General features: G+C 39.0%; 1 protein-coding gene across 1 annotated transcript; it reads right to left on the bottom strand.

The window, feature by feature from the left end:
- Positions 1–18: 18 nt before the first annotated feature.
- On the bottom strand, positions 19–15376 carry LOC140279632 (cullin-5-like). Its single transcript, XM_072374787.1, has 19 exons — positions 15326–15376; positions 12580–12689; positions 12381–12480; positions 11780–11956; positions 11552–11693; positions 10608–10753; positions 8593–8673; positions 8218–8311; positions 6315–6445; positions 5951–6058; positions 5798–5862; positions 5579–5711; positions 3222–3353; positions 2931–3054; positions 2395–2570; positions 2031–2192; positions 1739–1857; positions 1285–1408; positions 19–1118 (listed from the first exon to the last, which is right to left on the bottom strand). Exons 1-19 carry the CDS (start codon positions 15347–15349, stop codon positions 924–926), a joined length of 2343 nt encoding a protein of 780 aa, XP_072230888.1. The 5' UTR covers positions 15350–15376; the 3' UTR covers positions 19–923.
- Between the last annotated feature and the right edge of the window lie 2552 nt (positions 15377–17928).

Raw genomic sequence — 17928 nt, 5'->3', positions numbered from 1 at the left:
ATGAACGACAAGCCTGTGTGTTTTATAATAAGGTGCTGTTTATTTATTCATTCCATTATTCACATCTCATGTTACACTCTCTTATAGCTTTGAACTGTAGTATTTTGTAATACTGACCTCAGCCTCCTCTCCCAGGATTCCTGCAGATGAGAGGGCTGTTCCAAACACGAGCTGACCTTCCGGACTCCAACACCACCTCTGTCCCTGGGTACGGTTGGAGGAGGGACTCCCCACACCCTCATATTTACCCAGAGACAGAGGCTGATGGGTTGGAGTTGGCTTTATGTTGTGGTTTGGTTCAGTCCTGCGAACTGCAAAGTGCTTGTCTGAATTTGTATACACCGAATGTCCAAATTAAGTGTTTATCACTCTAACTGTGATGCTAAATCACAACAGCATCAGCCCTCAGTGATAAACAGAGGCGCTCATAGCAGCGCGCCTCTGAGGAAGGAGGGCAGCGTTTTGTTCAAGTGGTCTGTATTTGACATGGAATAAAACTGGACTGCAGATATTTCGAGTTCTTCAGCCTTTCCTGTCAGCATGCCTTTAGACTTGTGCAAGCATTGAGCAGGAATGTGGTAGTAGCTGCCCACATGAGACATCATGGCATCAAAAACAGACCACTGCCTCATCTGGACAGCAAAGAAAACTCCCCGCACCTTAAAACAGTTGTGACCACTTGGTGCAGACTCCCACTCCAACTTGAAGATTTATCTCTTTTGTTTTCTTTATACAAGTTTAAGGCAGGAAGTTTATCTTTTTTTTTTTAAACAAGTCTCAGTCTTAAACTCATTTCTCCCTGCACAAGATTGGGTTTTTTCTTTTAAATAGAGGACGGGAAGCCTGGAAGTATTCTAGCGTCCATCAGGCCTGATCCACTGAAACCAAAGTCAACACAAGTCATCCTAATGTGCTGTGCAGCGCTATGCCATGTAGATGAAGGTGTTTATATCCGTCTCATCCCGCTTTATGTACTTGTGATCTATCAGCCACTCAATCTGCTCTTTGATCATCTTCTTCTGTGGTAAAAACATGTTTTTTAGGATTTCCACCAGCTCTGTCTGCAGCTGGGCGTTGTTGATGCGCTTCCTCATCTTCATTATCTGGATGATGGCCTCCTGGATGTGGCAGAAGAAGATAAAGCAGAAAAGAAATAGCAGTGAGTCACATGGAATTGTGGATAAGTTTATACAAACTTTACCCCAGATGTTTGCTGAACTTCAGCGATGGGAAATGTTTATTCAGAGTGTGAGAGATCTGCATGCTGTGAGCTCATCTTCATACCTGTGTTCTTAGTATCCTGAGCTGGACGATGCCCTCGTTCTCTTCCTCTCTCATGCGCTCCGTGGTGAGCTGCAGTCGACCAATCAGGTTAATCTTCCCCCTTTTCTGGACCTTTGAGTTTTTTCTGTGAAGTGATAAAGTAAACTGTTCACCAGAGCAGTTTGCTTTCTGTCGATCTGGTTGAAGTTTACAACACATACAAATGTTGTTCTGTTTTGGTCTTTTGTGCACATGTAATTCCAGTTTTAGGTTTCAAGTTCTATTTAGAAAGTTTTAGAAGGAAGGAAAGCCCTGTCAAACCAATCAAATCCCACAGGGAAATAAAGACAGCTGGCAAAACGAATGCTAAATGCTAAATCCCCAACAGAAAGTCCTCTACTTTTAAACCCATTACAAAAGACAAATGTCTCTGACAGTCGGTCTCATACAACATGCTGACTTTAAAATTCCTTACATGAGAGAAAACTCCTGGTTCACATAGAATAGAGTTCCTTCTGTAAAGTCTTTGGGTGAAGACACCACTGGGTCGTATGACAACACCTGCCGCTTAAGTTTGGGGAACGCCACCAGAGACTGGAAGGATGGAGGAGAGTTTAAGGGGAAAGAGCAGAAAAATCAGCTCAACAACAAGTTAATTAAGTGACAAAACTGAGCACAGAGAGCACTGCAATCTACAACATCTGTGGCTCAGAAAAGCTCATTTCCAACATTCTCTGAGCAGTTTTATCTTCATCATGCGTCTTTACCCAGAGAGTGCGTCGCAGCTCTGCATCGGGCAGCTCAGTGGCTAACTTGAGGTTTTCAAAGCTGATCCGCTCCCTCGGCCTCTGGTTCCAGGCAAACAGCACAGCCAGTTGGAAAGTGGTCACTTCCAGGTCATACTGGCCCACCTCATTCTTAAAGGTTATCTGGAGAAATGAAGGACATTTGTTTAGTTCTAACAATTCACCAGCCACTTAAACTACTGCTAAGTAAACACATATAGTGTTCTTCGTTGATCTCAGAGCTGAATAAACATATATATGTAGAAGAGTTGAGTGAAATGATAAATTCAAGTGAGTCTCTTTCTAATAACCGGTGAGGTTCTTTTTTCAGATCTGTTCCACTCACAATGCCGTTGGACATGAGGTGGTGCCAGTGGAGCTTCCTCCCACTGTGGTTTTTCTTGTAGAAGTCTTCAACCTCAGGTATCAAATCCTCCAGCTCTGTGGGAAGAGAGACGAAAACCTTCTCGCTGCTCCTCGACCACGCTCCGGCATTCAGGATCTTTATGTTGACAGAGTCGGCTGCAGGGGAGTAGAGCACAGCAGAGAAAGAAAATATAGTTTACAAAACATTTCACAGCAGTTGCGTTCAAAAACACATCAACACATATTACTATGTTGCTGTAAGAACTAATTCCAAAAAGACTTTGGTATTATATACCAATACATGATGTCTAACCTAGTGCACCTTACCTACACTGAGTCAGTACCGTTGAACTCTGTCATGTCAACATGAAGTTTAAAGAAACATTAACTTAAAAGTCTGAATGACAGAAAACCATAATTTTTCCAGGCTAACGAAGCCATTAATGTTACACATTTCATGTTTAAAAAGGGCTTTTCTGTCTGCCTGCTGCTGCTCACGTGTGATGAAGACTTTACCTGGTAAAGCAAGCTTGTTATGTTTATGCATTTCTTTGAAATGCTGGTTGAGATCCTCAGACACCTTGATGTCTTGAAACATCCGGGCCAGCTTGTTGACATAGTCAGCTGGCATTCCTACTTCCTGTTAGGATAAATGACATCACAGGTTTATGTCCTTGGTAGCTAAAGAACAACAAATTCAGGTAAAGGAAACGGCTTCCTTTATTTACTGAACCGAGCATGGAAAAGAAAAAACAATTGTTAAAATGAATGCAATGAAAAACACATATCCATCCACCTAGATCTTACCCTGAGCCATTCCACCATGTTCTCCTCTATCTCGCTGTCAGCTGAGATGTCCAGGATGAGACGACGTGTGAGGTGGGCTTTGTGGTAGCGCATGAACACGTCTTTGTTCTGGACGTACTTCAGCACTAAAAGCTGCAAAAATCACACTGCTGATCAATATCAGAAGTACCGGCTGTTTTCTTATGCAGATTCCTCCTTAATTCTGTCATCATTTTAGCCAATTAACGTATGAGAAAAGCTAATTCAGGGATTTGCAAGGGAACAAGTTATATGTGCAAGTTGCTGAAAACATTTCAAAAGCTGAGATCTGTGTTTTACTGAATTGTAAAGTTGGACTGTTAAACTGTTTTTTGTAAGTTTTCTGATCAGGATTTTTAGAGAAGCTCTAAAATCACAGTCCGTGATGCAGGGGACTGTAATATAAGACCTCTACCCCTAACACTACAAGGTTAGAAATAGGCCTACTACACTTCATTAGCCTCAGACTAGCAACTAGCTTGTGAGCTCTGCCTTTATTAATGAAATGCTGAACTCTTCTCTGGATGTAAGAAAAAGCAGAACTTTGATGGTCACGTCAACTGCAGAGGAACAAGTGAAGAGTGAAGAGTAAAACTGAAATGTGGAGCCACCACAGATCTGGCAACACACCAGCAGAGCATCCTGGAAGTTTAAGGGCTGCAAATCCACTCAGAGCACAGAAGTTTCAGATCCACTTTGGTCAGTGGATGCAGTGTGAATTTGTCAGTGATAGAGTTCAGAGATAGCTGGGTTTAACAGAGACACTGCTGCTACTGCCAGACTCAGCCTCTCACTCCACTGCTGTGCTCACACTGCAGCAAATGTATGTCTGCTACCCCTCTGCAGTTTGGACATACTCACTGTGACAATGTAAAGCTGCAAGGTCTAACAATGTTGATAACTTGGGTCACCGCTGGATGGTGACCAAAAAATGTCATATCTGCACCGTCTGCATCTGATTTCTGAGATCTGTCAATCAGGAACAGATGCACCCCCAGCATCTCAGACCAGAGAGCATATTTTGCTATGATTCTGAGACCTAACTTTATTCAGCTCATATTTGTTTTAGTCATTCATGTTTGGCTGAGTGGTTAAAAAAACATTAGTCTGTGATGTGACAAACTCAGAATGTAAAATGTATTTCCGCTTCATCAGACTTTAATCATGTTGAGCTCGTTGGGCTGCATGATTTCATGTGTTTTATCCAGTTTTTTTCCCTTAAGGGTTTCATTTTTGTGGCAGCACATTCTCAGAGCAGGCTGCACGGACATTATGACATGTGTCTATTTGACATTCTATTGAAAATAGGTTCCTAGACATTGTTCTGAGATATGATTTGTCTGTCAAAAGAAAAAAAGAAAAAGGCTATCAGAGTGCCGTAGAGACTCAGAATCAGAGTGCCGTAGAGACTCAGAATCAGAGTGCCGTAGAGACTGACTGGTTAAACCTCATGCCATGAAAAGACATGATGTCCAGTTTGATAACAGCGAAGAACCAATCTGCCTTGTCATTAAATCAACAACACACACTCATGTGGTCAGTTACAGCTCTGGGTGAGAGCCTTAAGTGCTGAGCTGATACTTTTCCTACATCAGACTACAGCTAGATAATTTTTTGAATTTCAGTTTAAATATATATATATTTTTTTAAACTATAAGATGAAGCAGTACATCAACACAAATATTAAAACAGGCTCTGCTGAAAAAAATAGAATAAAAGATTTTGAGTGGAAACATATTCCTTTAAACTTGTGTCACAAATGACATCAGTTAATTTTAGCAAGAGTCAGAGCTGGGTCGATGCTAAACTGAAGTGACAATAAAATGATCCTGTTGAGGGGGTGTTTTCATACTTCAGTGTTCATGTTTGTGCATTTAGAGTGAATTTATCACCTCAGCCTCCTCTCTACAGTCCGGTTGACACCATCATTCAACACTTTGCTTAAAAAGCTGTGGCACACCATAAAAAGGCTGAGGGACACAACGTGCTGCCTGTACCAGTTAGGGAGATAATCTACAGGCCACAGGATGCCCTCAGCTTCAGACTGTACCCTAACCCCAACACATGGAAAATGTGGTTCTTTGCTAAGTTGTCTGATGTGTCGACACAACTCTGGTTCACCCCCTGAGTTAGGTTCCTTTTTAAACTTCAATGATTCATAGCTCAGTGCTAAGAAAATGAAAATGGTCAAGTACAAAGACTAGACTGAAAATAAGTGAGAAAGCTGCCAAAAGACTTTCTCAAGGCCTGGAGAACTATTGCTCAAGTGCACTTTAAAAGATTTTATACAGTATTGTAGATTCCAGTAATAGACTACATGATTAATGACAAAAACTTACCACTTCCTTGAGCTTGGCCTCAATCTCTTCAGAAGTAAGCTTCTTACTAAGTGGGGTCTTCCTCAGGAGCATGTCACAGTAGTTGGCCAGCAGCTCTGGACATTTGGACTCTGGCTGAGTTTTTAATCCTACCCTGTAAACACAGGTGAGCAGGGATGGATATGACTACTTTTACCGTTCAGAACTACAGCAGAATTTGATGGAAGGTGTTTTTCTTACCCTTTCTGTTTCATGGGAAGCTCTAATTTAAATATCGTTGCATCATTCACAACAGCTTTATATGCCTGTAGAGAGGTTTAAGAAATAGTAGAGAATATTTTGAGTCATCATATTACTGTTAATGATGGACAAGTTAGCAAAAGTCTAACTCACTTTGTCTCTTGCTGTCAGGAAGCGCGGGTCATCCTGAAAGGCCTCTTTCACCAACCGACTGAAGCGGTTAAACAGGGTGAGTAGCTGCTCCACGTATTTCTCTGAGTCCTGCAGACAAAGAACAGGACGTGAGACTATCCATTAATTATCTTACATTCAGGTGGACCTTCAGTTAAGATTACTTGTATGATGACTAAGCATTAAAGAACTCTTAATGACCTTGGGTGTACTTCCAAAACCTACAAAAATTAAGACCCAGCCTCCCATAGCTGGTAATCATCCTTGAAATTCAGGATTCAGTTACATTTCATGGCGTTTCTTTCTTAGTGGAGTTCTCAGTACAGTGTGTTAATGAGATGCTTACAGAGGTAATGGTCTCTGCTGAAGCCACCATGTCAGCCAAGCCCGCACTCATGATGTGGTCCTCCAGGTCCTTCAGCATGGGTTCGATGCCGCTGGGTACTTTGTCCATCAGAGAGAACATCAGATGCAACTCTGGGATCAAAGGAAAATTATTCTAACAGTTTGTAGATACACTGTAAGCTGCGAGTTACAGGGGAGACTATTCTTGTAAAAGAAACAGTGCTTTTCTTTGGTATTTTACTGTTAATTGCTTCATTGCAATAAAACCAACATATGATTCCGAAAAATAAATCAAACAGGTTTATATCATGAAGATAATCGCTATTTGAATTGCTACATGGGTGATGACTGCAACCAGACTTGTCTTACTCTGCAGCAACATAAGTGAGAGCAGTGTCTGATGTGACACTGAATACTAAACTCTCATTTGGCAGCTACATTATAAGACAGGCAGAATGTTGGCTGCTTTAAAACCCATTACTGAGGGGGTGCACAGACACACACGTCCATTAAAGTTGCTAATGCAGTCCAGAAACCAGCAGAGGTCTCAATTATAAACATTTTATTCAACTTAATCTACTCTTAAGATTATTCATTCTGGTGTTTTCCATTCGGATCATGAGAAATATCTGGATAGAGACGTTGCATGGGCCCAGTTTGAGTGGATTTTAGGCTCATGTAAACAGGAAATGTTTGATGAATTGCAACTGTGGCAAGATTACAGCACCCAGAAATATTAAGCCTCAGTACTTTTTGGAAATAAATAATTGTATCCATGACCCAGAGTAGCAACTCTTTAACTTCATTACTTAGAAAATTATTTTTGATAAACTAAACTAAACTGCAAGAAGAGATAAATCTCATTTCTGTTGTTTGATGAACAAAAAGATTCAAGAGAAAAAACATCTCAAAATACTGAAAAACATACAAGTCTTATCTGTAATGAGAAGTGTCAAACAACTGCATCATTTCAGGAATTTTGTCACTGATGAAAGTGTCTTTCACACCTCTTGTTAACTAACTAAATTTCTATCTAAGATTTTTCTTTCCTCCACCAGAACCTTTCATATGTTGAGGAACTTTGCTGCAGTATGACGGTTGCCTTTATAAATTTGCCCTATGAAATGTTAACATTTAGTATGTAAAATTAAAGCATTAGTCCTTGTGTTGTTCTGTGGAAAACTGCCGTGCACTCCTGGGTCTGCATAACCACGGCAACCCGTCAATACTTTTGTCACATCTAAGTACAAATATGATTAAGAATTGTTGATGTTACAACAGACCACCCCTTTATTAAATCTATTTTTATGCGCCACTATAGCATTGCATTATGGGAAATTGATGCCCTTTTCCTGTAAATGGTATATAAAGGGGTCAATCTATGAACTATTTTAGCTTACCAAATACTATGTTGCAACAAATTTCAGACACAGCCTCACTTTAAATAAAGCTGTGAACAAACCGACACTGAAACGTATAAGATGAATTATCTGAATTAGCTTACAGGAGTTCTTGTTCCTATTCAACCTAACCACTATTCTCCAGCAAGCTCTACATTTACATAGGGAGAGTTCTTCTAAGATTTCCAAACATGTGTTATATTCAATTCACAACGGGCATCCAACTTAATGACATTCACTGGCAGTGTTTGTCACAGCACACCTAAGAATATTTATGTCATGGCTTTGTGGGCACATTTAAAAGAGTTCATTTTTGAGGAACATTACACAGCTCATCTCTTAAAACCTATTATTAAATTTGATTTCTAAACCAAGCTGAGGTCATCTCACAAACTGTTACTTTGTGACCATCTTCATGTCACAGAAGTGGAGCAGACAGGACTACATCCTGGTGCAAACCTGAGCTGGCTCAGCTTTCGGTGGGAGCAGTCTAGCTGTACTCACTCTCTGTCTCATTCCGTTTGATCATGCCTGGACATTCGGCCAAGATGGTCTCCTTGAATGATGTTACAAGTGCATTGACGCAACACTCCATTAACTGGAAAGATAAACAAAAGGAACACATTAGAAATACAGTCTGTGCAGTATGATGATAGATGTTGCTATTTGAAAGGATATTTCAACATTTTGAGAAAAAAGAAAGAAAGAAAGAAACCACTCAGTATTTTCTCTCCTGATCGAATAAATACAACTTTAAGATATATACATTTACATATTTCTTCAATAGAATTTGAAGAAAGAGGCATTTTCAGGCTAACTTTTTCACTTTCCACTCTAAACTGTCAGCAATATGAGAACCACACCATGCATAACACTCACTGCCTGCACAGAGTTACAGTCACGTCTTGTCTCCAAATATCGCAGAGCCCGCTTCTCCTCTTCCCTCAGCTTTGAATCCGCCTGGTGAGAGAATACATTTATACAAAGATATGATTTAAGACGACATTATTCAGCTCTGCTGTGATGCCATTGTCATTTTGGCATTTTACTTGCACTGAAAGTTAAAAGATGCTAAAGAATATTAGTCTTGATGGTAACAGAAAATGCTGAGTTTTGAAATGACCTGAAGACATACAGCAGCTTTTGGAAAAGGCTCCAAAAACTTAAAGCAGTGAAAAAAAATATCTCAGCAAGACCTTTAACACTGGTGAAAGCTTGTTGCAGTGCCTTTTTTGTATCGTCTTAATACTTTCTGCTGTCTTTCTCTGTGAAAACACTGATTTTTTAAAAATATTTTCCTGTATAAGTAATTTCTGCTGGTATTTAAGGCGAATTTTAGTATCTCTTTTAAGAATAAACCATGTCAACAGAAAAGGGGTTTACATGCAATAGCAGCCGATTGAGCTTTCCAAAACACAAGGAATGCCCTGAAGGAGTTTTAACCCTTTGTTGTCTTGATCGTCATGGGGAATGTGAGATGACTGGTAGATAAAATGGAGAAGGGCGGCGTGCAGATGAGGACACAGCAGGAATGTCTGTATTGCAGCATCATGAGTCATGGCTGCATCAACATATTCTGGACTTCCATTCTACTCTTTCCACCAGTTCACCTGTGCAAACCGCAAATGCTGCGCGAGACATGTTGCTAAGAAACAAACCCTGGAGATGGTGATCCCTGGAGACTTTTTAAACTTTTATTCATCTTACTTTTCTTTTTTCTTGTTATTTAGTTATTTTTCCTAAATAACTTAAACTGAAACTTTATAATTTCCCCATAGAGATGAATAAAGTATAATTCAACAGCTTAATTAAATCAGGCCTCAAGAGCTTTTTACTATTTACATCACCATTGTAACTGCAAAGGTAAAGAAGATAAGAGACAAATTCAAAGGCACTGAGCTTCGGGGAAAATACAACATATCTCAAAAGAGGGAGTACATTCCCAATCACAAAGACTAAGTAAGGCTTCCTGCTCTATAGCCTTATAAGATTTGAAAGTATGTGATGTTGTGATGTAATTGAATTATATATTAAAATAGCTAAAGTCTTGATAAAACAAGAATTCAGTGAATTTAACTGATTTGTTTTGGAATTTACATCTTGACTGATACCACCAGGGTTACACTCGAAGACAACCTTAAAAAGCCATAAGAATACAAATTATAATTTAATTTCCTTGAGTCTTGTGATGGGGCATCCAACTGAGTCCTTCTGCCAGCTTTCCACCCTGGCTTTGGCTGTAGCAGCTGTGTTGTTCTATTTGTATTGAGGTTCTAGTTTGTTCTTGTTGTCAGATATATAAATCGAACATCAATGCTGTCACTACAGTTGATTTAGTCACTACAGTATAAATAACTTACAACATCCATGGCACATCATTTTCATTTCAAAGCACAAGAGCAAATTAAAAAGAAATTGAAAGACAAATCGTAAGGATTAACAGACCGGAAAGTGCTTTCATTCACTGAAACATGTCTGAAATGAGTCGTCTCCAGCAAACAGTCAGATCAGTATTCTCTCACAAAGGAGGGCATTCTCTAAATTAATCTTAAAAATATTCAGCTTTTATACTCCAGTGCTCCAGGGAAAAGGATCTGGAGGAATTCCTAAAACTGAGTTTACATGTCAGTGACTGCCAGTATACCGAGTGTGAACATGTTGGCCCATGCTGCGAAAGACATAATACGTCTGCTTTGAATCATGACGTGTGACAAGTTCCGGGCAGCAGATCCTGCTAGATGTTAATGTTTTTTTCTTTTCATTCATCCAACAGACTTTTAAACCATCATCATCAAAACAGGGAAAATATCCTTCAGGTCTCATCTCTCAACTTTGTGTTGTGTCCATCATTTACAACAACAACAATCATTTACAATAATACATCCATGACTCACATATTTCATGTAGTTTTGCACTCCGTTCTGCTGAAGGTAGGATGGTGCCTGTGTTCTGTAGAACCTCTCAGTAGAGTCCATATAAGCTTTCTCAAAGTTGTCCCTGTAGATCTGCAGCTTGTCGTCAGGGTTGGAGCACAGGTTCACTGCTCACAGAAAAGAACGATATTACAGTCAGACACAGGAACAGCACATTTCGTGCCGGGGTCAGACTGACATGGTGGAAACATTCATTTCAATCTGCTTCATGTTGGAGTCAAACGCAACTTGTGCATGTTTGTCAGCTGCACTTCCACTCAGATCACTGCCATGTTCATAAAAACAGTTTAAGACTTTTACATGGTGACTCAGTGCCCTTGTGCCCTCAAAATTATGTACATTATGGGGCTCAGTGCGCCAATAAAACCTTCTCAACCCATCACCACAAGCTGGATCCTGGGATTCCTTCTGTCAGTTCTGACCTTTGACCTGCCTTCAGCTTTCCAGCTTTGGTGAACCTCTGCAATCCCAGATATCTGTTCATGGCTGACACGGAGGGCCTCAACACATTTTCATGCTGTTGTGGATCCATCATGTTCTCATCTGACCTCTCATCATCAAATTATGTCTGTCTGCACAACAACTGCATATTGGATTCCACACTTTTCTGGTTGATGCTTCATGTGCACATTAACAAAAGCTTCCGAATTGCGTCTGCTGGATTTGATCTTCTGCAGTTTTGCCACATGATTTATTAAAAAATAAGCAGCTTTATTGCTGGTCCTGATAATGTGCTTTGTGACTGTATAAAAACTATAAAAAATGGGAGGGATATAAACTTCACATGCTCTGAAAGACATGTTACAAAATGCATTATGAGCCCTCCTGAACAATATTTTGATCCAAACAATAACACTTTTCCCAATATTGCTACAGTTTAGTGACTGCGTCACTGTGCTTCTCACCGTAAGACTCTCGCACTCCGATGACCAGCTGAGAATCAAAGGCCTCTCCCAGCCTCTCAGCGTGAACCAGCTTCATGGCACTGTCTTGTAACCTGTTTTTAATGTTGGAGAAGATGGACTCGTTCCATGTGTCCAGCATGAGCTGCAGTCACCACAGAGAAAATGTAGAATTATTTACTATTTCTGTCCTAACATAGCAAGCTACTTTCGGTCAGTGGTACCCCTCACCTTGCGGACGATGCTGTCCTCCACATTGGATTTCTTGTTGCTTCCTTGCTTGCCCATCAGAGTGATCTCAAGCTGGCAGAAAGGTTTGGGCAGGATGTCACACTGTGTGAAGAACTTCCTCCACTCTACAATGTAGGCCTTTAGCAGGGCTGTGTCATCCTGGTGACTCAGTACCCGCTTAGAAAGGGTGATAAACACAAGACAGGGTCGGTTTGCTACATGCAAAAGCTTAAAGCCCCTTTCACACATGCACTGTTTTCTAAAATAGTACATGTGTTTAATTGAAATAGTGCCAACTGAATATGTAAAAGACCCCTCTGGTGCTTTTCCATAACATTTTGCATTGACAATATGACCCAGTAACATATACATATGATTTTCAGCATAAAGACACACAAGTTTGAACTCCAGCAGTTACATTAACAGATGCACCGCAGTGTGGGTGAATCTTGCTTCTGATCAGCCGTGCGGAGAAATTCAATAGGTTACATCATTCAATAAATAAATATATAAAAGCGCAGTCCAAACTTTCCTTCACCATATTTTTGTGAACATTAAAGAGATAAAATTACAAAGAAAAACTTTAAAACTACTGTCTTACTGCTTGTGCTTGTTTGATAAAATCTAAGATGTCCTCTTTGAGAGCCTGGTGGATTTTAGCTGGACCTTTGTCATCCCAAAGGCAAACAGCATGGACGTCTCTATGGAAACAAAGAAAAGAGAAAACACAAAATCGACGATCCTCTTTCACCTTTAACAGCAGAGTATCAAAACTTTATCTGAAAGCACAGAACACTCACGAGAACAAGTCAAACCACTGTTGTTTGGTGACAGACTCCTGCCGCAGGAGCTTCAGTACGATGGGGCGCATCAGGTCCCATTTATCCTCAAACTGTAGGGAGCCTTTGTTCTGGGAACAGACAGGAGAAGTGAACTATAGTCATCAAAGTGTTCAAACAGGTGAAACACGAGCAAAACTAAAGTAAAACAAATCATTAAGGTTTCACAAAGTTTCACACAGTTTATCTCTAATATGAATACATAAACAATATTCAGAAGATTGTTTTGTTGACATGTTTTATCTGAACAGTGTCTTTCAGTTGCATTTCTAAGACGGATCTTTCCAATAAGAAATGTGGAGGGCACATAAATGAACTGAAACTCTGAATCAGTGACGAATCTTCCATAAAGAGATTACAAAGGCTCACTCAATAAATACAGAATGAAAATTGCGTAAATCACATGCTTCAGTTTTTCACAGTCACCAGATGAAAACCTGGTGGGGACTGTCTATAAGTTTGTTTCAAGGAGTACAGTAGCTGATCTAAAGTGTGATGTAGCGCAATGTATTTTCTGCAAATGACAAGAATATGTTGAGGTGGATGGAGATTGGGACAGAGTTGAAAGTAATAATCTATTTTGGAAAATTGTGACTTTTTCCAAGCAAAAAATTACCAATAATACCAAGCTCAAGCTTCATAATATGGCATAAAAGATATTTTCACTTATCATAGCTTTTTGGTAATAAAGTTGCAAAAACTGAAGACTTCGTTAATTCGTTAATTCAACTTGGCCATCTTGTATCTAGTGGTAAACATGTAACTGGCTCAATATCTTGCCATTTTAAAACAACTGGCATCAGCCAATTATTTCAAGACACTGGCAAAGACAAAATAAATAAAAAGAGCTCAGAAACATTGGCAGTGCAAGCAGCCTCTTCAGTGTGACTGCTGTGGAACAATGATTTTGATCATGTTTTTTGGGTGATACATGCAGCACAGATCTGCGGAAGCTAAGAAAGCAGACAACACTAAGTGTTGAATCCTTATTTAAGTTCTGGCAATAAGACGTTTTGTTTACATCTGGTGAAAAGAAAAAACATTAGATTATGTATTATTTTATTATATTCATCCTGAAGTACCAGTTCAATGAATCCAGTACAATTTTAGTTCAACCAGCAAAGACCATCAGCAGAAGAGGAGCATAAAGAGAGTCCGCTGAATAATCAAATGTGGCAGTAATAAAGAGAAAGGTGACAGAACTCTGACATACAACAAATAAAATCAGTTAATCATGTAAAGTAGTTATTATGTTGTATGGGACAGATCTGTCAAAAGGAGCTGAGATTAGCAGGATTTTTTTCTCAGGTTCTGCAATGCTCCCGACCACAATATTCAACCACGTAAGAGTAAATGATCTTAGGCTGGATGGTAGATCCACAAAAGCTCTGGTGTCTCTGCTAATTTTACAGGTTTGAGTGTAATTGAGATTTGGAAGGTGCAAAATAAACAGGCTTATATAATAAAAAAATTTAAAAATTAACAACAACAAATTACACAAAATTGCTAAAATGATATAAAGCAAAAAAATACTATTTTGTTTGCATTGGTCTTTTGCCTGAGTAAATCTTTTCTGTTCTTTGTCTGCAGTGACTTAATCTCAACTATTTTTCTATATCCATTCTTTAAATAAATGTTAAAAAGCAATAACGGTGACTGCTTAGTCAAAGTGGTTCATATCTGCACCAAAGTTGTACGAGCTCCAGCAGTCGAAGCTTCCTTAAATTCAACAAGTTGGTTTCAGAGGAATTTTTTAATCAAATACCTCAGCATAGGTGAGAGGAAACGTGGTCTATGTTGAAGAATGGGTCGAAATATGTGTGTGGACTATGAGAGGTGGGACGAATGCACCGGCTGGGCTGAGGGACAGTGAAATTGGATGATTTTGTGACTCTGTTCTGTTTCTATACTGTCCTGTCATGGGAGATATTTGTAAATAAAGCTGAAATAATCACATTAGGAAAAACTGAAAAAGGAAATATTATTTTAGCAAAGGATTCATAGGACAGGCACATCATTTAGAGGGAAGCATATTTTTGCGCAGGGTATCTTTAACAGGATAATGATGCAGTGTTTATATACATATATGCTTCGTGCAGAAGACTTGATTTTTGTCTGCAGTGAAATTTTTTTGTACAGTCAGCCTGTAACTGTGCGTCCTTTCCTTCACCTGCTTGGCGATATGATTTATCATTGTCATAGACGCCTGGCGAACAAAGCTTTGTTAGAAAGCATCAGAGAATTGTGAGGTGCTCAAAACGATTGTGACAGTTGCTCCTTGCGGCTTTTATCGTGTCTTTTAAGGGGCTGGTCAGCTGCAGACTCTTGAGCCACTGAATGACAGATGATATGAGCTTAGAGGCTAGCATGTACAAAGACTATGGTCACATTTTAACGGAGGTTAGACTAACAGTATGCCTCCAATCCGCTTTTGTGACTCTCCTGCTCCCTTGTGTCTACCTTTTTCCAGCACATTTAGCTCTGTTGTAGCTTTTCAATTTAGCCAGCTAAATCACTGATAAGTAGCTAATGTTAGCCAGATGTAACTTGACTGCTCCCAGCTAAAGTCAGCACTGACAGCACAACCGTATACACGTGCTGTGAGCTGTTCGTTAAGGTTGGAGCAAAACGTCAATATTGCATGACAAAAATGACAAGCACTCCGGTGAACGTTAAATACAAATATTTGAATTGAAGTGGGTCCTACCTTTAGCAAATTAGACGTCGCCATGTTCCCTCAACTTATCCTCTCGTGAAATCTCGCGTGAACTACAAGACGGATGAAGATTAACTTTATCACATTACCACAGCCCTTGCAGCGCTCTTGGCAATAGCAACGCTCTCTGAAAATGTACTTTTGAGTTATCCTTTGAAAGGAGTGAATAATTATGGCTTTTTATAAATAAAAACATATGTTTGACAAGGTAATATCATCTGCAATTAACCACTTCATTTTTATTTTTTTTTGTCCTACTCAAAGTTATGTTAAAATACGTAGCCTACAGCTTTGCTAATTTTAAGTTTTTCATTTGATTCTGCACGCAGTGATAATTTTGTAAATATCTGTTTTATGTTTGTTGTATTAGTTCTATTTCTATGCTATTGTATATTTATAATAAACATTTGTAACATAGTTTTAATCTCCATATATTTTATATTATGCATATATTTTTTTAAAGTGTTTGATATAATGTTATTCTATCATATACATAATAAATTGAAAAATAAACACAATGTCACAAAAGTTGAGAATACCATGTTTAAAAACTAAAAGAATACAGAACAATTTTGAAAACGTCTGTCTGAAGAAGAGTAGGCAAATGGCAAAAGTTGGATCTGTCAAGAAAGAAGGCAGAGACAAAAGTCTGGAACTGCTCAATGCCTGATTATGAGGAATGATTCTCTGTCATTTGAATGGAGGCTTTCTCAAACAGCCATAAGAACTGCCTGCTCTTGTGAAATGGCATATCAGTGGCATACCAAGCCATGTCACATGTGCTGCGTCAACAAATGGACCCATGATGCTGCACATGTCATTTTTGTTTGTCACAACTAGAGCAATTCCAAATATGAGTTTGCTTGGTAAAAAAAAAAAAAGTTTGACGTTATTGTTTATTATGTAACTAATTTGGTCCTGAATATAAAATGAAAAAGAGATGTTTCACTATTAAGTCATTGTTTGTATTTGTTGATAATCATTTTGTCATCTTTGGATGTGACGACCCCATGTTGTGTGACAGCTAACCAATTGATGAGGTAAGCTGTCACATTCGTACTCCATATTCAACTTTCATAAACTCTGTGCTGGAAGGACAGAGTTGAAATAAATAGATGCAAAACATCTATGAGAAACTTACGGTAATTGAATCTTATGTGACCTTTACACCATTGTGGTGTTTTGTACTCAGCCACTAAAAAAAATTTGAAGTATGACAAAAAAAAAACACTCTCCAAGATAGAAAGGATCTAAATCTGGCTCTGCATTGTATAACTACCATACTATTGTATGTGTTTTATGTATATATTAATGACAAGAAGGAATAAAATTACACACCAGAATAATATAACACTTTAAAATAAGTCTTTCTATATAACATGAGTTTCAGTGTTGGCACTCAGATGATAACCCTGAACCTGTTCTGCTATGGTGTTTCCTCCTTTGAATTGAGAATTGAGAATTGAGAAAAATGCATGGAGGGGCAATGTGTGGTTCAGTATTTTGCCCAAGGATGCTTCAACATGTGCACTAGGGCAGTTGGAGATCAAACCTTCCTACTGAAAGACCACAAGCACCCCCCACATTGTACTGCTGATTTTCTGCTGCGTTGTACTGAAAACACTATTTTGTCTACTTTGCAGGACAATAAACTCCTATTTCATTCTAATCTACTATAAACCTCCCTTATTTCTATAAAAGATTCCAGCAACAGGCTCAGCTTTCCAGGCAGACGTTCAGTAGGATGTTACCAAATGGTTGCTGGGCAGTTACAATGGTGTTTTGGTTAGATCAGTTCAGTAACAGCTTTTTGATTGGACATCCTGGTTGCTATGGCATTTTTAAAGGGTTGCTAAGGTTCTGTGATCAGTTGCTAGGGTGCAGTGGGAGCAATGTGAAACTACTGATACGCCTGTAATCAATAACTGCGGCTACTTGTCATCTACAACTACAAATAAATATTGCCTGGCACTGCTCCTATTGGTGCAGTTACCCAAAATGATTGGGCCATTAATTTCTTATCTCTTTCAGCACTTGGCTCCAGTCTAGCTTGAATGACCTTCTGTTCAATCTCATCACTGTCTGTTCAAAGTTAGGAAGACAGCTTTTCCCACATATCACAGCAAGTAGGACAAGGGGTGAGAAAACAATATTTGTATAATCTGTGGGAAGTTAGTGTTTTTATTTCTGGTATACGGTATCTGGTATCTGGTCAAACGCAAGCACAGGGGCTTTCACACAAGAGTAGTTTGGACAGTTTAGATAACCAGTGGTGATTTCATTTCAGACGATGCAATTCTGATGACTGAAACATAGACGTAAAACAAATGCATTGAGAAGGAAAGAGCTACTTAGAAATAAGGACAACTTTTTAGATATATTTGCTTTTGTTGAGACAATAAATGAATAATAATAATCTTTATCCATACCCCATTCCAGAAATTGCAAAACTTGCAAATCCATTTCAGTTTAGAACTTGTGTCTGTGAAGTAGAGATCTTCAAACAAATGAGTAAATTACAAATGAATGTTGTTTTGTTGTGATAACCTTTTGATTAGATCATTATATCAAAACTTGCTTTCTCAAGATAACTA

This window comes from Leuresthes tenuis, unplaced genomic scaffold, assembly GCF_036924035.1.
Source record: "Leuresthes tenuis unplaced genomic scaffold, fLeuTen1.0.hap1 SCAF_21, whole genome shotgun sequence".
Classification (NCBI taxonomy): domain Eukaryota; kingdom Metazoa; phylum Chordata; class Actinopteri; order Atheriniformes; family Atherinopsidae; genus Leuresthes; species Leuresthes tenuis.
This window is presented reverse-complemented; position numbering and strand designations above follow the sequence as displayed.